The 23,587-nt window shown below is 41.4% G+C and overlaps 13 protein-coding genes across 13 annotated transcripts; 8 read left to right on the forward strand and 5 right to left on the reverse strand.

The window, feature by feature from the left end:
* Positions 1–189: 189 nt before the first annotated feature.
* Positions 190–1,926, forward strand: PAS_chr4_0912 (uncharacterized protein; the record flags this gene model as incomplete). The annotated part of the gene is made up of 1 exon (XM_002493382.1): positions 190–1,926. The coding sequence occupies one exon, from the start codon at positions 190–192 to the stop codon at positions 1,924–1,926; it is 1,737 nt and encodes a 578-aa protein (XP_002493427.1).
* A 423-nt stretch (positions 1,927–2,349) lies between these two features.
* Positions 2,350–5,976, forward strand: PAS_chr4_0022 (Ubiquitin-specific protease that may play a role in ubiquitin precursor processing; the record flags this gene model as incomplete). Its single annotated transcript, XM_002493383.1, has 1 exon — positions 2,350–5,976. The coding sequence occupies one exon, from the start codon at positions 2,350–2,352 to the stop codon at positions 5,974–5,976; it is 3,627 nt and encodes a 1,208-aa protein (XP_002493428.1).
* Positions 5,977–6,049: 73 nt separating this feature from the next.
* On the reverse strand, positions 6,050–6,943 carry PAS_chr4_0023 (Putative pantetheine-phosphate adenylyltransferase (PPAT); the record flags this gene model as incomplete). The annotated part of the gene is made up of 1 exon (XM_002493384.1): positions 6,050–6,943. The coding sequence occupies one exon, from the start codon at positions 6,941–6,943 to the stop codon at positions 6,050–6,052; it is 894 nt and encodes a 297-aa protein (XP_002493429.1).
* Positions 6,944–7,292: 349 nt separating this feature from the next.
* PAS_chr4_0024 (Hypothetical protein) lies at positions 7,293–7,577 on the forward strand (the record flags this gene model as incomplete). Its single annotated transcript, XM_002493385.1, has 1 exon — positions 7,293–7,577. The coding sequence occupies one exon, from the start codon at positions 7,293–7,295 to the stop codon at positions 7,575–7,577; it is 285 nt and encodes a 94-aa protein (XP_002493430.1).
* A 2,392-nt stretch (positions 7,578–9,969) lies between these two features.
* PAS_chr4_0026 (uncharacterized protein) lies at positions 9,970–11,508 on the reverse strand (the record flags this gene model as incomplete). The annotated part of the gene is made up of 1 exon (XM_002493386.1): positions 9,970–11,508. One exon carries the CDS (start codon positions 11,506–11,508, stop codon positions 9,970–9,972), a length of 1,539 nt encoding a protein of 512 aa, XP_002493431.1.
* Positions 11,509–12,249: 741 nt separating this feature from the next.
* Positions 12,250–13,413, forward strand: PAS_chr4_0027 (Hypothetical protein; the record flags this gene model as incomplete). Its single annotated transcript, XM_002493387.1, has 1 exon — positions 12,250–13,413. One exon carries the CDS (start codon positions 12,250–12,252, stop codon positions 13,411–13,413), a length of 1,164 nt encoding a protein of 387 aa, XP_002493432.1.
* Positions 13,408–13,980, reverse strand: PAS_chr4_0028 (Subunit of the GINS complex (Sld5p, Psf1p, Psf2p, Psf3p); the record flags this gene model as incomplete). Its single annotated transcript, XM_002493388.1, has 1 exon — positions 13,408–13,980. The coding sequence occupies one exon, from the start codon at positions 13,978–13,980 to the stop codon at positions 13,408–13,410; it is 573 nt and encodes a 190-aa protein (XP_002493433.1).
* Positions 13,981–14,115: 135 nt separating this feature from the next.
* PAS_chr4_0029 (Hypothetical protein) lies at positions 14,116–15,831 on the forward strand (the record flags this gene model as incomplete). The annotated part of the gene is made up of 1 exon (XM_002493389.1): positions 14,116–15,831. The coding sequence occupies one exon, from the start codon at positions 14,116–14,118 to the stop codon at positions 15,829–15,831; it is 1,716 nt and encodes a 571-aa protein (XP_002493434.1).
* A 40-nt stretch (positions 15,832–15,871) lies between these two features.
* On the reverse strand, positions 15,872–17,962 carry PAS_chr4_0030 (Putative ATP-dependent RNA helicase of the DEAD-box family involved in ribosomal biogenesis; the record flags this gene model as incomplete). Its single annotated transcript, XM_002493390.1, has 1 exon — positions 15,872–17,962. The coding sequence occupies one exon, from the start codon at positions 17,960–17,962 to the stop codon at positions 15,872–15,874; it is 2,091 nt and encodes a 696-aa protein (XP_002493435.1).
* A 154-nt stretch (positions 17,963–18,116) lies between these two features.
* Positions 18,117–18,893, forward strand: PAS_chr4_0031 (RNA polymerase III subunit C37; the record flags this gene model as incomplete). Its single annotated transcript, XM_002493391.1, has 1 exon — positions 18,117–18,893. One exon carries the CDS (start codon positions 18,117–18,119, stop codon positions 18,891–18,893), a length of 777 nt encoding a protein of 258 aa, XP_002493436.1.
* On the reverse strand, positions 18,890–19,851 carry PAS_chr4_0032 (Alpha subunit of the translation initiation factor eIF2B; the record flags this gene model as incomplete). The annotated part of the gene is made up of 2 exons (XM_002493392.1): positions 18,890–19,791; positions 19,842–19,851. The coding sequence occupies 2 exons, from the start codon at positions 19,849–19,851 to the stop codon at positions 18,890–18,892; spliced, it is 912 nt and encodes a 303-aa protein (XP_002493437.1).
* A 286-nt stretch (positions 19,852–20,137) lies between these two features.
* PAS_chr4_0033 (Mitochondrial elongation factor involved in translational elongation) lies at positions 20,138–22,597 on the forward strand (the record flags this gene model as incomplete). The annotated part of the gene is made up of 1 exon (XM_002493393.1): positions 20,138–22,597. The coding sequence occupies one exon, from the start codon at positions 20,138–20,140 to the stop codon at positions 22,595–22,597; it is 2,460 nt and encodes an 819-aa protein (XP_002493438.1).
* A 208-nt stretch (positions 22,598–22,805) lies between these two features.
* On the forward strand, positions 22,806–23,561 carry PAS_chr4_0034 (Subunit of heterotrimeric Replication Protein A (RPA); the record flags this gene model as incomplete). The annotated part of the gene is made up of 1 exon (XM_002493394.1): positions 22,806–23,561. The coding sequence occupies one exon, from the start codon at positions 22,806–22,808 to the stop codon at positions 23,559–23,561; it is 756 nt and encodes a 251-aa protein (XP_002493439.1).
* Positions 23,562–23,587: the final 26 nt, after the last annotated feature.

The raw sequence follows: 23,587 nt of genomic DNA on the forward strand, positions 1-23,587 counted from the left end.
GATCGCATTTAGCGTAGCGCGATCAGACCCAACGTTTTTGGTACTGTAAGGTTCGCGAAGGTTTCTCCTTGCCCCCCTCCCAACTTAGAACTAGTCCGAAATGCATTTCTCATCTAAGAATCGTATTTGACCTGGCCATCCCATACCACACAAAAGTCGTTTAGCTCGGTATCTATCCAATAAAATTTGATGTCTTCTTTGAAGCCGCACAAGGGAGAAGATCCTGAACCTTCTATTTTGGATAATACCTCTACGGAGCCCAAGCATAGATATGAGTCACTCCCTAAGCTTCCTATATTGCACAACAGTTTGTACTGTAAGGATAACCCAAGAGAATTGCCATCAGACAAGGAGATCAGTGGCCTTCAACGCAAGCCGTCAAAACTAAAGTCGAAGCTTTCAGACGAGATTAAGCACCTCTCACCTTCGCTGAAAAGTGTGAAGTCCCATGCACAGTTAGCTAAGACGGCGAACGGAGTTAGATCACTGGCTAGAAACTTGAACAAGGCCACCATCAAGCTCAATGTTCGGTCGGTGATGATCATCACAAAAGCCCGTGACAATTCACTTATATACCTGACAAAGGAGTTGACAGAGTGGCTGCTGAGAAGAGAGCCTCACATGGACATTTATGTTGACCATCACCTTGAGAAATCTAGAAGATTCGATCCAAAATCAATATGGCAGGAGATACCAACAGCGCAGAAACACCTCAAGTTTTGGAACAAGGCTTTGATTAGGGACTGTCCGGATATGTTTGACTTGGTTATCACTCTTGGGGGTGATGGGACTGTATTGTACGCATCTACACTGTTTCAAAGAGTGGTCCCACCTGTTCTTTCATTTTCCCTTGGTTCGCTGGGTTTTTTGACTAACTTTGCATTTGAAGACTTTGCTTCCATTTTGACCGATGTTCTGGAGAATGGTGTGCGCACCAACTTGCGTATGAGATTTACCTGTCGAGCTCATAAAGAAAATGGTGAATTGATGTGCGAGCAGCAGGCCCTCAATGAGCTGACTGTTGATAGAGGCCCTTCACCTTGGGTATCGATGCTTGAGTTATACGGAGATGGTTCTTTGTTGACCGTAGCCCAAGCCGACGGCCTCATAATAGCTACACCAACGGGGTCTACCGCATATTCTCTCAGCGCAGGTGGATCTCTAGTACACCCCAGTGTTTCTGCTATTAGTGTTACACCTATTTGCCCTCACACCCTTTCCTTTCGACCTATTCTTTTGCCAGACTCAATGACTTTACGCATAAAGGTTCCTGCAAGATCAAGATCCACGGCATGGGCCTCCTTTGATGGTAGGTCACGCGTGGAGCTTCTCAAAGGGTATTATGTAACTGTGGCCGCCTCACCCTTCCCATTTCCAACGGTGAGGTCGTCCAAGAATGAATATTTCGACAGCGTGAGCAGGGTCTTAAATTGGAACAGTCGAGAGGAGCAAAAATCATTTGTACACCTGTTGAGCGACAAGAATAAGGAATCTTACAATCAATATCATTCAGGGAGAACTGCTGCTGGGAATATACGTTCTGGCCAGAGTAGAATGAACAGCATCGGCAACCCACAAGAAGAGTCCGAACAGACGAACATGAACGTAGGCCGTCATGCCTACAATAGAGTGACAGACTCGCTTAGACAAGTTCAATTAGAGAGAAGACACAGTAATACTTTTGAAATTGACTACAACGATAGTTCAAGCTCCGATGATAACAATAATCAACTGCCTGGAGAAGCATCTGATTCTACCATCGAGTTAGAAGACAATGCTGGTGACAACTATTTTGTGCCTCTTCCTGGTGAAGGAATCAACACTCCAGTGCCACAACCTTTCTTATCCAATGATTCAAACGTGCACTCAATGTCTAGTAGTAGGGTTAGCCCACTACACGACGGTTTAGACCGCGCTTCCAAATGATAAATGAAGTGCGCATGTATGTCTTTCAATCCGATTAATTTTAGGCCAATGTCACTTCTTGCGACGGAGACGATACTTCTGGTCATCACTCAGTACCGTCTCGCTATCTATGTATCTTTACCATGACCCTCGTTGTACCATTTTATAAATGCCTTAAGTAAAACCATAATGATCAATCCGGGTAACACCCAGATCTCGAGCGAAAGGGTGCCTATGTTTCTATCATTCTTGTTCTTATCCTAATCAGATCTCCCCCTTTGATTTTAACAAAGGAGTCCCAATTGCAATTTGAAACAGCTTCCTGACAACCAATTGGAACAGAGTACTGATAATTTTGCTGTTTCTTTTCTTTCATTGGATTAAATCTTTGTAACGACACTTTTTTTGCTGAGATCTTTTGGAGCAACCCACCCATATATTCTAATGGAGGAGTCAATTCCTACGCCACCACTGGAAGAAATGGAGGTTTCTGGCATGGACTCAAGTGCTAGTCAGTCTCCTAATCCGGTTGATGTGATCCAACATGACTCCAGCAATTTCGAAGCGGTCAAGGAGCATGTTCTTCCGCCAGTCCCACCTGACTATGAGGTTGAGTTTGAAGGCTATTTCACCTGGAATATACAGGACTGGAGGAAACTGTCTGATTCCAAGATTGTAAGCCCCCGATTTGTGCTAGGAAATTACAAATGGAACCTGCTAATATTTCTCAAGAGAGCTAATAATGGCACCAATATTGGAATCTACCTGGAACCTCACCCCCTTGATGACGATCAAGAGCAGGACCCGAATTGGTACGTTTGCGCTCAGTTTGCAATTGATTTGTGGAACCCCGAGTACCCTTATATACACAAATCGAATGCTTCTTACCACAGATTCAACCAAGATGTGACCGATTGGGGATTTAGCACCTTCCTTGAACTTAGAAATTTACATCGTGCTAGCAAGTCATATGATAAGCCGTTTTTATTCGATAATAAGCTCAATATCACAGTCTATGTGAGAGTAATCAAAGACCACACCGGAGTTCTGTGGCATAGTTTTGTGAATTATGATAGTAAGAAGGAAACTGGCTTGGTGGGCTTGAATAACCAAGGAGCTACTTGTTATTTGAACTCACTTCTACAGTCATACTATTTTACAAATATCTTCCGTAAAAAAGTTTATGCTATTCCAACGGATGATGAGGCAAAGAACGAGCAAATCAGTGAAGAGACCATCAGTGTTTCTCTAGCGCTACAACGAGTCTTCTATCAGCTTCAAAAATCAAACCTTCCAGTTGACACAACCGAACTAACCAGGTCGTTTGGATGGGATACTAATGAAGCTTTCATTCAAAACGATGTTCAGGAAATGAATCGTCTTTTAATGGAAAAATTAGAGAATAAAATGAAGGGGACTTCCATTGAAGGATGTTTGAATGATATTTTCGTTGGCAAGATGAAAAGTTTTATTCGATGCATTCACGTCGACTATGAGAGTAGCAGGATAGAAGATTTTTGGGATATACAGTTGAACGTCAAGAACATGGGTTCTTTACAAAACTCTTTTGAGAACTACATTGAACTGGAGACGTTGAGCGGCGAAAATAAATACGACGCCTCTGGTTTTGGCCTTCAGGACGCCGAGAAAGGTGTTGTATTTGAAAGCTTCCCACCAGTTTTGCATTTGCAATTAAAAAGATTCGAATACGACTTTGTCTACGATCAGTTAGTTAAAATAAACGATCGCCACTCCTTCCCTGATGAAATTGACCTCAAGCCGTATTTGGATAGTGCTGGTGATGCTTATGATGAGGATTGGGTCTATTCTTTACATGGTGTACTTGTTCACACAGGAGATATTTCTACGGGCCACTACTACGCTATGATTAAGCCAAGTATTGAAAACACCTGGTACAGATTTGATGATGACAAAGTCTGGAAAGTAACTAGGAGCCAGGTGTTTGACGAAAATTTTGGCTTTGACGAGCTTCAGCCGGATGTGGTTAGATCAATGACTAGATCTCAGTTTTTGGATTACCAACAGAAACGTCATACGTCTGCATATATGCTTGTCTACATTAGGAAGAGCCAAGAGAAAGCAGTTCTAGAACCAGTGACAGACGCAGACGTTCCATCGCACATTCCTGAGCAGATCCACAAAGAATTAGAGGAGCGTGACCTTTTGGAAAAAGAAAGAAGGGAGATGCACTTGTATGAGCATCTGAAGATTATCACCAACCAGACATTCTCCAAGTATGAGGGCTTTGATTTGACCCCGAATGTTTCGGACTTGAACTATTATGCTAGTGACTTGTTTGACGAAGAATCTTACCCACTAGACGTTAAGCTACTGAAAACCGAACCTTTGTCGAAGTTATATGATCTGGTATCAGATTCTTTGGGAGGAGTGGATCCCAGACATTTTAGATTCTGGCATGTATCCACGCGACGAAATTATACAGCAAGACCTGATGGTCCGGTTCCACTGACTTATGATACTTCTAAAATACCAATTGGCGAGGTATTTAAACTGAATTCTGGTAAGAAGCTAGTTCAACAGACATTCTTGTTTGTGGAAGAAGTCGGCAAAGAGCTTAATTTTGTCTCCAAGAAACTTCTGGAACTAAATAAGCAAAACCCAAAGCTTGATTCTGAGATCAATTCCAACAACAAGTTTGAAATTCTCAAGCAAAGGTATTCTCAGATCCCTAGTGATACTTTTCCTCCTTTTCATAGCTGCGACCAAGATTCGATTCTTTTATTTCTGAAGTACTTTGACCCCAAGTCCCAAAATTTGCAAGGTTTGACTCATGTCGTCGTGAACAAGGATGCCAAGGTGTCTACATTGACCAAATCTGTCAATTATTTTATGGGATTTGATTTAGAGACTCCGTTAAACTTTTACGAAGAAATTGAGCCGAAATCTATTGAACCAATCATCCTTGAAATTTCGTTTGCTGAGTCAGAGCTATTGAATGGAGATATCATTTGTTTCACGCGGGCCGACACCGAATCTGATGGATCAATCAAGGAGAATATAGATGGTTATGGATCTGTTATTACCTACTACAACTTTTTGGAATCTAGAATTCATCTGTTTGTGAGACCGGCTCTACTGGATTCCTACTTGAACGAAGAGGATGAGAAAAATTTGGAGTCCAAGACATTCCATGTATGGGTTCCCTCTCAAATTCCTTATGACTGTCTTGTTGCCAGATTTGCAAAAGAAATCAAAACTGATCCCGACTATTTACGCCTGTATGGAGTGAACCATGATGATACTAGAATCGCTATCCATAGGAACACACGGTTGCGTGACATCCTTCCTCGAAGCGTCAAACCGTCTCAAACAATTACCTTTGAGTATGAGATTTTAGATATCACTTTGGCGGAATTTGAAAGTTTGGTCCCAATCGAGGTTTATTGGTTCAACAATTCAGTTCTCCACCTACAAAAGTATGAGCTTTTAATATCCAAACAGGAATCTATATTTGATTTGCTGGGCAAGCTACAGTACAAGATCGGCTTCAACGATGAAGTTCGGGAGGGTATTCTTGCATGGACTTCTGTTGATCACAAGTTCGGAACCTTAGTCGCTGACGAAAATATAGTTAGTTTGGTTCTGCGAGAGAGTACCAACCATATATTCGTTGGCTCCTTTCCTCATCTCAAAAAGATCCTCACCACAACCGACGAGAACCAAGTTTTGGAACTTGATGACGTTGAGATCATCAGAGGGGATATCAGGGAGGTTCCTGTGTTCCAATTTAGGAATGAAATTCATCGTAAACATGGCGCGCCTTTCATCTTTGATGTTAGAAGAAATGAGAGATTCAAAGATACTAAGAATAGATTTCAACGACTGTTGGGATTAGGAGACAAAGAATTTACGAAGACAGAGCTTGTAATAGTCTCTAATTCCATAGACCAACAGATACGTTATGTGACGGATGAATCACTCTTACTTTATGATGAACTGGCAGAACATGAACAACTTGCCATTGACACACCACCAAGGGCTGTCAGACGTCCAACTATCCAAGAACGAGCGCTATTCATTAAAGATTAGGGTCTCTCTGATCTCCCGAAATGAAAGGGTGTATTACATACAAATCTGTGAATGTAGTACAATGGAATCATAATCAAATTTGGGCAGTAGCCTTCTCGTAGTCCCGCCTGCGCAACTCAGTGCTACTCAATTTGTCACTAAAGCTCGTCTTATCCGAACCACCAAGAACGTTCACAACAAAGACCTCTAACGCGGGGAGGTTCTTCTCTCGACGAACCTTATTGACATATTCTCCTCCGGAGCTTGTTTCTTCACTAACGACGAGTCCCTCAATTTCTCTTACCGTAGCTGTTGGCCCACAAACATCATTGATTTCATGTATAGCCACTGGAAGACCGGGATATGCAAAATCCAAAAACCTAAGAATTTTCTCCTTGCGTTCTATGAAAGATTCCAGATAATCTTTGTATTTTTTATTCTTCAGCATTGCTTCCCCTGTAACTCCTACAATTAGTTCATCTCTTGACAGAAAGGCACTAATGCCTAGCAAAATCTTGTGACCATCGTGAAGATGGTCAAAAGTCCCTCCAACTGCAACGACTCTGAACTGCTCAGCATTGAAGTCGTTTGCAGATGACTCATTAGTATATTCAGTTGTGCTAGTGTCGCTGGGGTTAAAACAGATGTGAACTGGTTCGACATTAGAGATATTGTTCAATTGCAGTTGATGAGGGATGTTGTCGCCGTCAGCAATGTAAATTTGGGACCATTGTTTATGTGGATCTTTGAACACCCACTTAGCAAACCCTACTTGTATATCTACGTCTAGCCCATATGAGTTTCTCGTAGCTTCATACAAGTGTTGTAGTACAATGTTTACCTTATGCGCACTTGCTATCTCAACTGTCAAAACCACATCGATATTGGGAAAGTCTCCCAGTTGACTAACTTTACAAATGAACTGCGTGTAGAGACCTTGCACTAATATTTTCTCCGATACAACAATCAAACATGAATGAGAACGCATTTGTTAAGGATCTGGTTACGTTTTCAAGAAGGGTGTTGGATGGTTCCCCAAACATCGAAATAATTAGGCATCGGAGGTTTGAGGAATCTCGCGATGTCCTCAATTGATGGATGGGTGGGTAGGCAACCTTCCACTGAGATCAGATCATGGATTTTATTGATAAGTCCCGAATTTCGGTTCATTTGTAGCAGTTGTTAGAGTTTGGTTTGTTTCCAGAATTTTGAGCCTGGCTTTACTTTGATTTCGGATAGCTAGCCCATCCCAGGTATAGTGGAGTCGCGTCTTTATTCCTTCGTGACATTTCTAATATTTACATCTCTCTTTTCCCATACACCCTGCTGCGTCATTAATGTCTTCCAAACCTAATAATAAATCGTCATCCTACTTTGAAAAGCAACGAGATGCTTTGGTTGCAGAAATATCAGTTTCCATGGATACTCTTTTGAATAACGTCAACACCCTGAATAGATCGTTGGAAGGTGCTATAGCTGTGGGGAAGGAATTTGATAACGTTGCGGCCATATGGAACAATTTTTATGACGGAATGGACCAGACGGATAGATTGTTCCAAAAGAATTCCAGATTATCACCCGAGCAAGATTTTGAAACTCCACCAGTAGATTCATCAAGGTGATTCTGGTCTGGACACAGACTTCAGTTTTGAAGGGCAGAAGAATTCTCGGCTGTTGGATTCATTTACATCAGTAATTGAGACTATGTTTGACATTAAATACTTGATGTTGACGTCAGTTTGTTTCCTGAGCAGAAATTTTTGCAGACAACTATTTATACTTCAACTGACTTACGCACCACTTGAAATCTGATAAGAACAGATTGATTTCTCTTCCTCGCATAGCTTACTTCTTTGGCAACCAGAAGGCTGAAAGTTCAAAGGAAATGGCTAGTTCTTTGTATTATTATGTATTATACAGCGTATTATGTTAGTCCGAAACGTCTTCCAATAATGGTTCAAACTTTAGTTCTTGATCCAAATAGCTATGTTGATTTTCTGGAACCACAGAATTCATTGTCTCTGCGTCGAAAGAGTCTAACCATTGATTTGGAGAATGAAGGTGTGATTTTAGAATCTCAGAATTGGATTTGATGACAGACAGAGCATGTTCGTGATCGACAAAATTGATATTGGTAAGCAGTTCAAAGATCTTGATAAAATAGTAAATCAATGCCTCCAGACCACGGAGATAACCGTCATCAACCCTGTTATGATGAACAGGTGGGAAGTTTGTGGTGGGAGGATGAGGGTCCTCACCTGTAACGCATTGTGCAAAATCAATAATCTTGACAAGTATCTGACTTTCTTCCAGTGTATCTCTACTGGCATCATACATCAACAACAAGGATGAACCGTACATCCTATAATTTACCAACTTGGAAAATTCCTGCTTCAGCTTCTCAATCTCTTTGATCAAAGACGGAATGTGCCTGACCACACTATAAGAGGTCTTCCCATCATAGAGAAATCTACATAGGCACCTTGCAAATTGTTCTCCTTCTTTTACTCGTCGCCCAAAGTATTTGTCTCGGTACAAAAAGCTATCAGATGATCTATCCCACACTTTCATTCCGCATATCCGCACACCCAATCTCCTACTGGTGGTCTTTTGGCATTTTCGACGTTGAGAGATACGTTTTGAAACACTGGCCTCTATGCCATATTGTCTCGTACCCATCTTCAAATCAAGAACACATGGCCTTTTCATTTCGTTGGTTAGATCTTCTAGTAGAAGAAACTGCTCTAGTTTAGTGTGTATTCTGGGACGATCATGATCCATGGCAAATATGGAGTCACTGTTTGACCTATCCACCTTGTGAGAAGCTTGAATGGTTTCATCAAACCCATCACTAGGGGTAGGAGAGGGAGGGATGGATGACTCATCAATAGTGGTAGATGATCGAAACATTTCTGGAAATGTGGAAACGTTGGACTGTGCAGAGTGGCTGAGACGGGGTGGGTGAGATGATGAACATGATTGAGCTTGACAATGGTTCGATTTCCGTCGATAAGAAAGTTTGCGGCGATGAATGCTATGTGTTGCTGGCTGACAATGATCTCTAAAAGGGCCAAAAACTTCCTTCAAAACCAGTTCCTGGAGTTTTTTATTAACTGTAGTGGTACCAATGCTGTTACTTGTGAGAGGGAAAGAATGGAGGGGGAGAAATTGATATAGAGTCCTCAGAAGATGCGAAATTAGTGGCAGAATAGTGTCCTAGAAACTCTTTGGGAATGATGTGCTTGTTATCGTCTAGCAAGACTTCAGGAGCAACGAGAGGATCAGCATCCACCTGGGATGTAGATCTTTTTACGGACACGTCGTAATTTTCTTCCAAAACGGTACTATAGCGTACATTCAGCACTCCAATGTACTTGGGCATGAATTCTAGTAGCTCTGGATGACGCATCTCTATGATTTCATACCATGTATTTTCTCTGTTTACCAAAGCTTTACAAACAGCCCTGTGCGAGAATTTGAAGATGGCCGTGTGCCCACCCACTTTATTCTTAAAGGGAGTCAGTTCTACGGCCAAAGGAAAATTGTATACCGCTGACTCCTCTTCTTGATCATTGTGTTGAGAAACTGGTGGCTCTGAGTCCGATTGCTTGGGACTATGAAACAAACGCAATGACTGAGCTGCTTTACGTCCAACGAGCTGACCAGATTTCTCTGTCGTATTAGCAGAAGCTTCCGCTATGCTGCTTCCTTGTTGCATTTTTATTAGGACGACTATGGGCTCATTAACAATGGATCTCTGATGGGTCAAAGACGTTGATTATAAGGAAAGAGGGAAGAAGAAGTAAGTCCGTTTATTAGTAGCCTTCTCAATAATTCGCGACAATCAACGTGCAGCGGAGATGGCATGTAATATCAAAGATCTGGCTGGGCGGGTAATCTAACGATGAGGATGGATCCCTTTAGGAATAATAGATAAAGCGGAGAGATTGCGCAGAAGGTGCTTTTATTAAGGGGGGTAGAAAAAAAAGTTAAGAATAGAAAAAGGTTCCCTAATTAGACTGACTTTTCAGCCAAGGAATCAGAACTGGCACTTTCCGAAGATGTCGCAATAGGAACGTTGTTCTTCTTGGACCTGGTGACCCTTTTGAACACCAAAAACAATGCGCCAAGGACCAACATTGTACCGATGGTTACACCTGCACCAATTCCACCTGCAGCGGCATTGGAAAGCTTGGAGTGATGGCTATCCTGGATGTCCAAAGACGAGTAATCACCGGACAGGATACTTTCAAGGTCAACCCCGTTACTTTGAAGTTCTTTTGCAGCCTTATAAGTAGAAGAGTAGGGAACACACACCGATGGATATTTGGAAGATTGCTCCACGCCTGCATTACATCTGTCACACCAATCGCTCAAAGTTAAGATGGAATACTGCTTGATGTTCTCGGAGAAATCGTCCCATGACATCATTGTATCTTCAGATCCAAAGATTGGGTATACAGTAAACTGATCCCAGGAATCAGTTCCATTTTTGAAAGAAAATTGCACGAAGTAGTTATCGGATGTGTCCTGCATCAGATCAAATATGTAGGTGGCTCCGTAGTCTGGCATTCCAGTAAAGTTGGCAGATAGTTTGTCCAATTGAAGCAAACCATTCAATTGAAACATTGTATTGAAAGAGCCTGTGAAGTAGTTTATCAGAGGAGATTGTGCCTCCTTGGTAGTGTTTAGGTATGTCCAAACACCTCCCAAAATAGATTGGCCTCCAATAGAAATGTCTCCAGTTACATCTGTCTCATTGTAAGATATGAGCCATTGAAACTGGTTTGATAAAAGTCTTACTTCGTCCAGGAGAGTGATATTCCATTGGTCATGTAAAGTGCTGTTGTGAATCCAGTTGACGTTCATGTAATCGAAAATATCCATAGCATTACCGAAATTCAAAAACGAAGTAGCAATGTCTTCCTCGGGTAGAACATCTCTCAATGACTGGTAAAAGTCAAAAGTGGTATCATTGAGGTTCTGAAACTCTTCAGTCTTATATGCAGCTGCAATTGCTGAATCTGAGTTTGCACAGTTAACGTCACCCTTAATAATGAAATTATTGGGAGCATTGGGGTCTTGGAAATCCATCATGACGTATTGGTAGCCATTCAAAGGATATTCCATAACAGTCCCATTGTCCAAATCGGATTCAGTGCTTTGAATCAGCAGTTCGTTGCTCAAAGGGCCATCAGTTGCAGGAAACAATCCTTGAAGGAAAGCCATATGGGATTTGGCGATGGTACCTGAGTATGGAGCTTGTCCATAGTACTGAGAAGCTTGGTAAAATCCTTCATCGTTCAATTTTTCAATCTTATATTCAGAGTCCACAGGTTCGTTATCGTAAGTGAGTCCATAATATCTTTCCCTGAAAAGAGCTCCATTCTTCAGTTGAGCTTCAGCTCCTAGTGGAGTTTGCTGGTTTGTGGGTTTGGCAGGTCTGTCATTGTGGCGACCAAAGATAAATGTACCGACACATTCGTAATCTTCGGCATAGGTTGAACCCAGGAGGGACAACACAATCAATGATATGGCCCTAGGGTTTAGCATGATACTTGGTACTAGGCGATTAAAACAGATTTGGGTACTAGAACGATTTATAGAGATGACAGTGACATGACATTGAAATTTCAAGTTCCTTATCTACCAGTTTCCGCGGGTCAGACCGCGGTGAGGTGAAACTTTTCTTCTGATTGATGTGCAAAGCTTATTAAAAAAACGATATCTAACGACAATCAGCAACGGCCATATGAGACCCTATCTATCTAATGCATATATTGCAACCCGATATACATACATTTAGTGCAACCAGCTATCTACATCCCTGTTCCATCCCTTCATATTATCATGTCATTATTTCTGGACTACCCTTTGAGCACAATTACGTAAGCTATTCAGCTGGTCGATGCATTCACTAGTCTTGCCCTTACTTCGAATGCAAGTTTCGTAATCTTTCATTACATCTGCGCATTTATCTTGGATCTTCTGGAAAGAAGGCACATCACTTTTGATACATTTGGCTAATTCTCCTTGAAACGGAATACACTCAGTCACGTCTTTCACATTGGGGTCTGACATGCACTTGTGGTAGTTGAGGAATTGCTGAGGACAAAATTTGGCAATCTTTTTGGACACATTGTTAGTAAGTTGTCACTAAATCATAATTCACATCTATCTTACGTCATCTAGCAATAATTGATCTAATACTCCAGACATTGGTACTTTATTTGTCCGCTTGTGAACTGAATTAGCAACTAACTTGCAGGCAATTTTTCAGTTTTCTCAAGCAATATGGATGAAAAAGTTCGCCTGCTGGAGAATATTAACTTCCACCAGTTGGCCGCCCAGCACCCCTCGCTGGACCAATTTTTCGTGGGTTCCCAGTACAACTTTGACACCCACGAGGGGTTGATAGAGCTAGCCCAGGTCATACTACTAGAATATTTCCAACTGAAAGTCCAGTTGGACAAAACAAGATTATGTCCCCGCATTCCTAACAGACTGAAGTATTTGAGACTGGTAGGTTCGTTAGTTGAGCAGTTTAAATTGGGGGATTCTCCATTGATCTTAGATATTGGCACGGGCCACACTTGTATATATCCATTATTAGGGTCCAGGCTAACTTCCTGGAGGTTTATTGGCACAGACATTGATGAGAGAAGTCTTGAATGTGCGAAGAAGGTTTTAGAAGAGAACAATGTAAGCAGTGAGCGGATTCAACTGAAATTGGTTCGAAGTGGAGACGATCCCTTTATGGACATAGAAAACTGTGACGTCGTCATGACCAACCCTCCCTTTTATGACGAGACTGGAATCAAACAAAATAAACCTGAGAAACCAGTACTTGTTGGAAAACCGACGGAACTCGCAACTGAAGGTGGTGAATCACAATTTATCATCAATATGATAAACCATAGTGTGAAGTATCCCGGCAGAAACACCGTATATTCTTCCCTGGTTGGAAAGTATAATTCTCTAGAGCCTGTGGTAGGAAAACTGAAGGAATTGAATATTACTAATTACGGGCTGAGCGAGTTCAGTAATAAGACCAAACGATGGATCGTATTCTGGACCTTCAATAAGAACAGGCCTTCCGATAACATAAGAATGATCAAAAGGTCTACTTTCAATCCTGAAAAGCACGAAATTTTCATCCCGCTAAAGAATAAAATCAACTTAGTTGATTTTCTTTCCTCGATACAGCGCACAACAATAGAGAGAGAGAATGAAGTCATCGTCTTTAAGACCAAAGGTATAGTTTGGTCCCGAAAGTTTCGACGAACAAACGGTACTAATTTTTTGAAGGAAAAAGGTCTGGGATCAATCTTTCGAATAACGGAACTTGAAACCAAAATAAAAATCCACTGGTGTTACGGAGATGATCGTGCGGTGTTTGAAAGTCTCTTGGGATTAATCACCCGAAAGACACAACAAAGTTCAGGTGAACCCTTATAACTTCTCCAAGTAGCCCTGCTGAATTAACTTCTCCACGTCTGCTTGTCTGACGAAGAATTGAGAATCTTTAGTCAAGTTAAACACTCCATACTCTGTCAATATTTCTCCTGCATCTTTCAATACACGCACATCGATAAATACTTCTTTAGGTGGTTCCAAAGAGCCGCTAACATCCACGTCTTGAAAAGGGCTTTTGTATAATGCTACTAGGTTACTGTATTTCTTGAAGTACTCTTGCTCGTGATGCGATAAATTCTCCATTTGTTGCGGATCCATTTCCTGACCATTCCATGCGACTTCCATGAGTTTTTCGACTCTAGATCTCTGATAACCCAATAGACAACGCTTGTTGCGACGCATAGATAAGTGCGTTACGAATAACTGACATTGTTTGACGCGGTCTTGTGCATTGGTATCCTGGGATGCAATGATGTCAGATTCTTTCTGTAAATCACGAGTTTCCCTTATGATGTCTCTGACATCGTGTTCTTGGTACATTGGAACACCATCTAGTGCTCTAGATCTTTTGGCATCCAAGATGAGCTTATTAGCTGTATCGCCGAACATATCGTTGTGTATGGTTCAGATCTTTCTATTAGAGATTCGGAGATAATGAGATCCTCAAAAAATGCGCGTAATTAAGATACCTCACTAAATAAACTTTGTGTGGGTGGGTGTTGGTAAGTCGACCATTCCTTGCATATGGAAGACCGCCATTTGAAGCAGAGACGGAAAAAATCTAGAACTCCATTACCTGCCGTTGACGTTGATGACTACTTCATAGAGAGCCAAGAAAAACCCTCTTGTGTCCTCGCTGGGGCTGCAGAGGCAGAAGGTGGGAAGAGCAAAAAGAGGAAGACCCTGGAACTGGACAAAGAGCTAGATGCCTGGGCATTGATCGATGAATTGGAGACGGTCCAGGAGTCCCAGGGATCCCAGAGAGCAACGCTGTTTAGCAACGATGCAAATTATATTGACGAGCCATCTTTCATCACTTCAGACGACGATGAGCCTATTGATTTGGCTAATTTGAATGAATCTTTCAATGAAGCTTTTGAATCTGCCCAACAGAAATCAATAAAAGGAAACGAGCAATCAATGCATAGTCATGTCAAATATCAAGAATCTTTAAAAACGTATTCATCTACGCGGTCATTTTTGGAGAATGACGAGAATGAACCAAATGAAATACACCAGCACACATCTGAAGCAGGTCGCAAGGACACTATACAAGATATCAATGACCTAAGAAATTTAGGAGTCACAAACAAAATAAAGGACGAGTATCAATTCATGTTGGAATCTTTCGAAACCGCAGATGAGTCTCTTATGCAAGTGACATTGTTTGATTTGCTACAAAAGTTGCAAAGTGATCGGAAAATGTTGAGTTACTTCCATCATATGGGATTCCCCAAACCTCTGCTGGAGAGTGCTCACTTAAAGAATGATCTCGTATCGAAATTGATTTTTGTGAGCATAATAATTTTTATGTCCAGTCAAGATCTGAGTATGACCTCAATACTAAACTCAGTTTCCAATATAAATGACTTTTTGATTTTCTCTAATGCTTATAGATGGCCTGATAAATGCTCTAGGATGAAGAAAAAGCTGGTTCTTGATTTTCAAAAGATTCTCCACAAGTTGATTGGAGATTCCTCGCTTACGACAATCACTCTTCACCTTCTATTGTCATTGGCAAAAACCAACTCTTTGTGTTTATTGGAGCGGGAATCTATTCTCCAATTAGATCAAATAATATTGCATTCAATCAAGGAGCGGGAATTTGAACTTCTTAATTTGGAAGCAACCATTTTGGAATCTCTAATCACCAACTCAGTTTCTACGATAACGTTATTTACCAGCATTGAATCTTTAGTGGAACTATTGTTTTCAAACAAGCCACACCATGAACTCTCTAAACAATCCAAGGCACTGTTTAGCTCAATAACTGCAATTGGAGTCATTTACACGAAATCAATGACCGAAGATGATAAACTATACAACACTTTTCTATGTTCTAAAGCAGTTTTATCTTTGCTTTCCACGGTACGTTCCTCACACATTTTAAGCAATCCCAACTCTGTTCAATCCAAAGATGTCCAATTATACACTTGGGGATGTTTTAGTCTGGGCTGGTTATTGAATATTTCAAAATTTCCCCGTTGCTTCAAATGCATAGACCAATACTCAGTATCAGTCATCAATTCAGTGCTAGAGTCCATGAATAGTTCAGTTGATTTAAATACTGGATATTTTAGCATGTTTGTTGGGAGGCTATACCAAGCAGATGTGTTGGTGTACAACCGAGACTCTCCAATATTATACAACCTTCGGACTTTCAAGAAACTAATTACAGTAAACACTTTAAATGCGCAGGCCGACTTGATCATCAAAGATCTTGAAAGGAGGAATTATTAATTAATTATGTTTGTCATTATGTAACTATCAACTCACAATTCTAGTAGTTAAACTCATTACTTGTTTCCTGTACAGCCAAAGTAGCCATTCGCAACAGCTTCTTCTTGGAATTTTCTTTGTTCTTTTTAGTCGCTTTAGGTCCACTCCCCACTCCTAGCGTTTTGGGAGTTTCTCTCAAACCAAAACTCTTGGCCAAGTGACCCAAGTGTAGAGTCTTTACATTGAATGTGTCTCTTTCGGACGATAAATGAGTTGCATATGCCCTAATGTGAGATGTAAATGCTTGAGCTGCTGCGCTATGAGCACCAGGATCCTCCAACAGCCATCTTTCAACATCAAGATGCCATGTAGTGGCATCAACCTCCCAAGTTTTACCAAATGAGGTCTTCAGCAGATCACTGAAAGATACGTAATCTAATCCCGCCTTCTTGTGGTAAATTTCAATCTTTCCCGTATACGTTTCTTCAATTCCAGGAAACAGGAACAACACAGAGGTACCACCTTTACCAGCTCTTGCAGTTCTACCAACACGATGCAAATGATCCTCAACTGCGAATGGCGGATCATACTCTATCACATCAGAAATGTAAGGAAGATCCAGACCTCTAGAGGCAACATCTGTGCAGAAAAGAATAGTGTGCCTCGATTCTGGAGTGCTTGAAAACATATCAAGAGTGCTAGTTCGAACTTGTTGAGTGAGTGAACCATGCAACTTAAATGCAACAACGTTGTCACCTAAAATGGGAACTGTGAGGATAGTTGAAGATTCATCAGCCCTTTCGTCACTTATTTCAACCCCCGTTTCCTTGAGAACCTTCTTACTGTTGATCTTTCTACCTTTCCTGGTGAAAGTACTGAAATGGAAATCTACAGAGTCAGAACAGGACAAAAACAGCATCGTCCTGGATCCTCCAGGCTTGGAAGTAATCTTCTTCAACAGAGAATGTAAAGTAACCAGTCTTAACTTGGGAGGCACAATTAAAATCTGTTGGATTAACTGATCAGGAGCCTGAATATTGTTTTCTTCGTCAAATATAACGTCCTGATCAGGAACGGAGTTTGTGGTGACCAATTCAGCATCTTTCAGGGAGATTTCTCCCAGTTTTGACACACCCCCTTTCATAGTTGCGGAACAAAGAACATTAATTCTGGTACTGGGCAAATTAGAATACTTTCGGTTTGCAATTGTTGATCGCTCCCCTAGCAGTTTCAGTATTTTATCGAGCGTCTCCTCAAAACCCAACTCCATCAGCTTGTCACCCTCATCCATGATCAAGTAACTAACACTACTCAAATCCAGCGTTTCTGTGTTCTCCATGTGGTCAAGGAGTCGTCCAGGGGTCCCCACTAATATATTGACACCTTTTCTAAGTCTGGCCTTTTCTGATTTCTTTTTCTCTCCTCCAATCACAATTCCAGGAACGATTCTATGACAGCATCGAGTCAGAGTTTCTAGAACCGAGTATATTTGAGTAGCCAGCTCTCTCGTAGGCGTCAATATGATAGCAAATAAACCCGAATCTCTCTTCAAGTCCTCAATTTCCATAAGTTTTTGAACAATTGGAATACAAAATGCTAGAGTCTTACCCGAACCAGTTTGAGCTTGGACGAACAGATCTCTTTCTCTGGTCAGTAATCTTGGAATGACACTTCTTTGAATCTTCGTTGGGTGCTGAAATTTGATGTGCTCAGTGAGATGTTTGTAAAGTATATCATTGCAGCCCAATCCATCAAAAGTAGTAGCATCTGACAAGGGAGCATTGGAAGGATCTTGAACAACGGCCTCTTCCTTCGTCTCATGCTCCTGTACTTCAGGATTTGAAGTGAATAGAGATGAGACAAAAGTGTCATTTTTTCCTCCTCCTGGTCCAGTACCCTCTGCAAATCGCGTCCTCTTACTCGAGTAGGTTCCTGGTGGCGCCTTCTCTTTGTTCTCAGTTCCATCCTCAGAAGCTCTACTCTTTCTCTTTCCCCATTTCTGAAAGCCCATTTTGGTCATATTACCATCTACAGAGCCATCTTTGTTAATGCCGAAATTTCCTCCTCTATACTTCACTGCCCTAGGTTGTTTCCTCACTCTGGAGCTATCAGGAGCCACAAAGTTGACCATTAGCCCATCATCGTCAGACATTTGTTGAAGATAAAGATGCAGATGCAAGATGGAAAACTGTTCCAAATTTTTTTTATGATAGTATTTTTGGTTCGCGCATTGATCTATGGTATTTTTTTCTTCATGTAGGCTCAGCCCTCTATAACTCAAGTGGTCCCTCATATTTTCGCAGATAATGAGTCTCTTTGTACCAGAAGACGATGAAACGCAACTAGACACCATGGATTTAGATGTCTCCAAGGAAAATTTGGACGGAGACAGCTCAAAAGCGGACATGAATAGTGACGAAGAAGATCCAGTAATCAATGAAGTTCCCATTCATATCAATAGTAGACTGAGGGAAGAACTGGTAATCCTACAGTATACCAATAGGTTTAAACAGAGAGAGCAACCGAATATATCACAGGTAAGATTCAAACCCCAAGCCGGAGTTCTTGAGTTAAATGTGCCACTGGAAAAATCAAAATACTTCAGTCCTGAAAAGTCTGCTGAATGGGACAACATAGATAAACAGATATTGCGAGGAGTATTGAACGAGTCATCTACGTATTATGCGGGCGTGGTGAAAAATGGAGCTATACATCTAAATCCTATACAGAAGAATGCACAGGTACGACCGTACTTTGAATACATGGACCAACGAAAGTCAGAAAAGCAGAACCAGTTTCACCAGCAGCTCAAGATAGCGAACGAAACGACTGATGCATCGAAGAAGGAGGTCCGTGTCGTACAGATGTCCATGAAAACTACAGTAGACAGTCAACCAAGGTTGGGAGGAGCGCTTCAATCTAACAAGAGTGAATCTGAAGAGGCATGGGTCGATTACGCTTGGTTAGGATCATCCAAGGAGCAATTGCAGCTAGCTAACAAAGATGACACTCTGTTACAATCTAATATGACAAGGGATGAGTATATGGGAGAGTTATTTAAAGAAACTAGGGTAGATCTTTAATCATACCACATTTTAATAAGTTCCTCGGAAACAGCACTTGGTGTTAGGACACCCAAATCCGTGATTAAAGCGGTAATGTATTCATGAGGAGTAAATTCCAAGTGTCTCGTTTCGATAGGTTTATCTTCAGTGCTGAACTCCAACTTCTTCTTAATAGATAAGTCATCTGGGCCGAGTGGGAACATTCTAACAAACTTGTGAGATTCAGCAACAACATAGAACCGTTTGTTGGCGTTCTTTGCTAAAACACCCATTTGATAACTTCCAATATGATTAATAATTCCTCCGCTTTCTGCTACTCCCTCTGCCCCCACAAATACTTTATCTACCTTATGCATGAAAAATCCTACCTCACTATCGTAGATCATAGCCACAGGTATACCTGCTTGGCGGAGCAAATATGCCATAGTGTCAGATTTTGCGGTTTCCGTAGGCCTTGCTTCTGTGCATATAACTCTGAATCTTATGTGTTTCTGGAATGCTCTTATCAGTAAATTGCAAACTACTCGGGAGTACGAGTGTACCAGGACAATGTCGTCATCCTTTATAAATGGTAAACCAATTTCAGCAATCTTATTTCTGGATTCCTTAGCTCTCTGGATAAATAACTGGCCATTCTCAACCAAATTCGTCCTACAAGATTCCCAATCTGAGTACAAATGGGTATTTCTCAATACGAATCTCATAAACAGATCACAACCAGCACTTAAAGAAATAGCGTTTGGAACGGAGGTTTTCAGCTCGCTGATGGCACCTGATAGTAGCGTAATGAGCTCCGCACTAGTGGAAGGTTGTTTTATCTTAAGAAGAGTGACCAGTGATTCAATGGCGGCGATTGGCATCGTGATATCGGGATCATCTTCCAGAAAACGAAGATACGTCGCTGTGATGTCAAATTCTTCTAAAGGTTAGTGGGCACTTAAAGATTACTAAGGGTAGGTGACTTACCAGAACTCATTCTTGATGGAAAGAATAATTTTTGTAACGACTGAAATAAAAGTGAAGAAAATCGAGGTATTAGACCAGTCGCTCAAGGACAGTCAAGAACACCTGAACAGGTAGTAGTAACGGGAGATCTGGGGAATACTCAGGTAAAAGATTACTTTTGGGCTACATAAAGCATTCGTCAATTTTTCTTTCGTTTTCAAGTTTGCTTGTCATTCATCATAGCCTGAATTTTTTTCCTTCACCAGAACCCTCACCTGAAAATTTCAGTCTTGTACTTAACATCCGTGGATCTCAACATGAATTTCCAAATTGCTAGGTTTGGGTCACGTTTGTTCGGCACAGGTCTGGACAAGATTCGAAACATAGGAATCATAGCTCATATCGATGCGGGGAAAACTACCACGACTGAAAGGATGCTGTATTACAGCGGGTCCATCTCCAAACTTGGTGATGTAGACCAAGGAGACACAGTTACCGACTATCTGGAAACAGAAAGAAACAGAGGCATTACTATTCAATCCGCTGCAGTTACGATTCCCTGGAACAAGTACAAAATTAATCTTATTGATACTCCTGGTCATTCTGATTTCACTTTTGAGGTTATACGATCGCTTCGAGTTTTAGACGGAGTTGTGACCATTTTAGATGCTGTAGCAGGAGTAGAGGCTCAAACTGAAAAGGTGTGGAAGCAAGCAAAGGATATGAATATCCCTTCCATAGTTTATATTAACAAAATGGACAGAGACGGTGCAAATTTTAACATGACTGTGCGTCAAATAGTATCCAAACTGGCAACTAGGGTTGTGCTGTGCAACATACCGTACTTTGTGAATGACCTGAAAACCCAAAGCCATCGATTTGTCGGAGTAGTGGATATTTTTGAGGGCACCTTGCTCAAATATCACGAGAACGACGATGGAAACGACGTCCAGGTAATACCGTTAAATGAACTATCAGAATTCAAGGACTCTGAGCAAGTGAATCAAGATGTAATGAAACTTAGAGAAGCTGCTATAGAGACTCTAGGCGAGTTTGATGACCGAATTGTCGATTCTTACTTAGAAACGGAAGACTATATGAAAGTCCCTACTTACATTCTACACGAAGCGTTAGCTAAAGCAACAATTTCACAGGATGTGGTTCCCATATTCTGTGGATCATCCTTCAAGAATATTGGCGTTCAGCCCCTTATGGATGGTGTATCACTCTACTTGCCCAATCCTGGTGAAGCTCAAAAACCCTCGGTCTATTCACCAGTCGCATCCGTTCCTGTCAAAATTGACCCCAAATCTGGTTGTCTGATCAACAATAACAAGAATCTTTGTGTCGCCTTTGCTTTCAAAGTTATCACTCATCCTACAAGAGGACTTTTGACTTTTGTCAGAGTTTACTCAGGAATTTTGAAATCTAACAGCAAAGTTATAAATACTCAGACCGGGGACAAGTTCAACATTGGAAAGTTGATGGTAATGCATGGTGATAAGCCCCATGATGTGGACCAGCTTGGCGTGGGAAACATTGGAGTTATTTCAATCAACGTTGAAAATAAAAGAATTTCCACTGGTGACACCTTAGTTTGTCATACACTTAAAAAGTCTGCGGATGGGCTTCATAAGAATGAAAAACGTTTGAAGTTATTACCCATTGAGGTGCCTCCTCCCATGTTTTCGGTTTCTTTACAACCAATGACAGCAGGAGACCGAAGAGGCTTGGATCAATCACTGAACACTCTGCTAATGGAAGATCCCAGTCTTCATGTCCATGTGGACGAAGATTCTGGTCAGACAATTCTTTCCGGAATGGGAGAACTTCACTTAGATATTGCTACCACCAGGCTCAGAGATGACTTGGGTGCCCGAATGGAAATAGGTAAAGTCATGATCAATTACAAAGAAACTATCTTGAAACCCACTACTCCCGTGGCTAAAAGTATCGAAGACTCGGCTTTCAAGAAAGGCCACTTTGAGATTACCCTGTCATTAGATTCTTTTCAAGGAAAACCAGAAGACACTGGGCTAATCAGAAAAGATTCAGAGGGTGCGGTTTTGCTGAATGATAATAATTTGGTCATTTTTGAACAAGACTGTGAGCCTGACTTTATTCTTGAGAGGGTAAAGAGGGTCTCGAGGGGAGATCAAGACTGGGACCTTCCTATGACCATGGAGAATATTCAAAACACAATCCTTTCAAGTATTGCAGCTTCCTTACAAGTAGGTGGTCCAGTAGCTGGACTATCCATGCATTCAATGATTGTTCGGGTCCATAAATGGGAAATTCCGCAAGATTTTGACAAAATCTCCAGTCTGGTAACCCTCATAAGACAAGCCATATCAACGTCTATTGGCCAACTTAGTGAAAAGCAAACGACTCTAATGGAGCCAATCATGGATGTCGCAGTGCATGTTGGGGACTCAGATCTGGGTACAGTCTCCCAAGATCTTTCTACAGCGCGTGCCGCACAGGTTCATTCAATTGATGATGAACTCGATTCTACTAGTAGCGAGAAGTTATATTGGGCCAAGGATCTAGCTGAGAACATACCGCTGCCTCAAGATCCAGCAGATCTAGCTTCTGGGAGACACAGCTCCCCCATATCGGGCCGTAAAGTTGTCAAAGCTATTACCCCATTGAGAGAAATGATGGGCTACCTTCCGAAGTTGAAAAGTCTCACTCGAGGCCATGGATCATATGACATGGTCTACTCAGGAATGCAAAGAGTTTCGCCTGAGCGTCTGAAGGTTATTTTGGACGAGTAAGGGTGATCAATGAGTTCATAGAATGCATACAATGTACATATACTGTAAATAGCGGGATGCCAGTCCTGTAAATAGAAGATTAATCTTTTCGCGAATGGTAGATTCTCTGTCCGTCTAGCACCCTACCTCTTTTCCAACATGAGAGTACGCGTAAATATGAACGCGTTCCCATAACCTCATCTATCTATCACTAGCATATTTGCCCCCCATGTCGTACCAACCATACAATAACTTTAATGACAATGCAGAAGGTGGCGGATTCACCACCTATAACAATAATGACGGAGATGGCCAGGGTTCACAGGGAAAAACTCAACAGAGAAATACAATTAAGCCGGTTACAATCAAGCAGATCAATGACAGCAAGACTATAATCTCCGATGGCGAATTTGTCGTGAATGGAGTCGAATTGAATATGGTTTCATTCGTAGGAATTATCAGGAATGTCAACGACAATACCTCTTCTTTGACTATAACGATAGAAGATGGTACTGGATCTCTGGATGTCAGAAAATGGGTGGACGAAGGCTCAGATCCATCCGAGAATAACTACCCTTTGGGACAATATGTATACGTCACAGGGTTGCTCAAAGAGTTTAACGAAAAAAAGTCACTTCAACAGGCCACTATCAATCCGATTGAAGATTATAACCAAGTTACTTACCACTACCTCTCGGCCATCAAGGTTCATGTAGAGGCCAATCAACAGGGTTCTCATCAGCAAGGAAACTCTTTATTTGTATCTCAGAATGCAGACGACCATACAAACAGCAATGATCCTTCTGAGAAGGTCTACCGTTTCATTCACGATAACACGCCCTCTATGGTTGAAGGCGTCCCTATACAGTACATTGCACAGTCACTATCATTGACTGATAATGAAGTAATCAACTACTGCAACCAGCTTTCAGATGTTGGTAAGATTTACAATGGTAATGACGATAGCAGCTATCTTGCTGTCTAATCTATTGTATACATGAAAGTTTACAA

Source organism: Komagataella phaffii, chromosome 4, assembly GCF_000027005.1.
Source record: "Komagataella phaffii GS115 chromosome 4, complete sequence".
Lineage (NCBI taxonomy): Eukaryota > Fungi > Ascomycota > Pichiomycetes > Pichiales > Pichiaceae > Komagataella > Komagataella phaffii.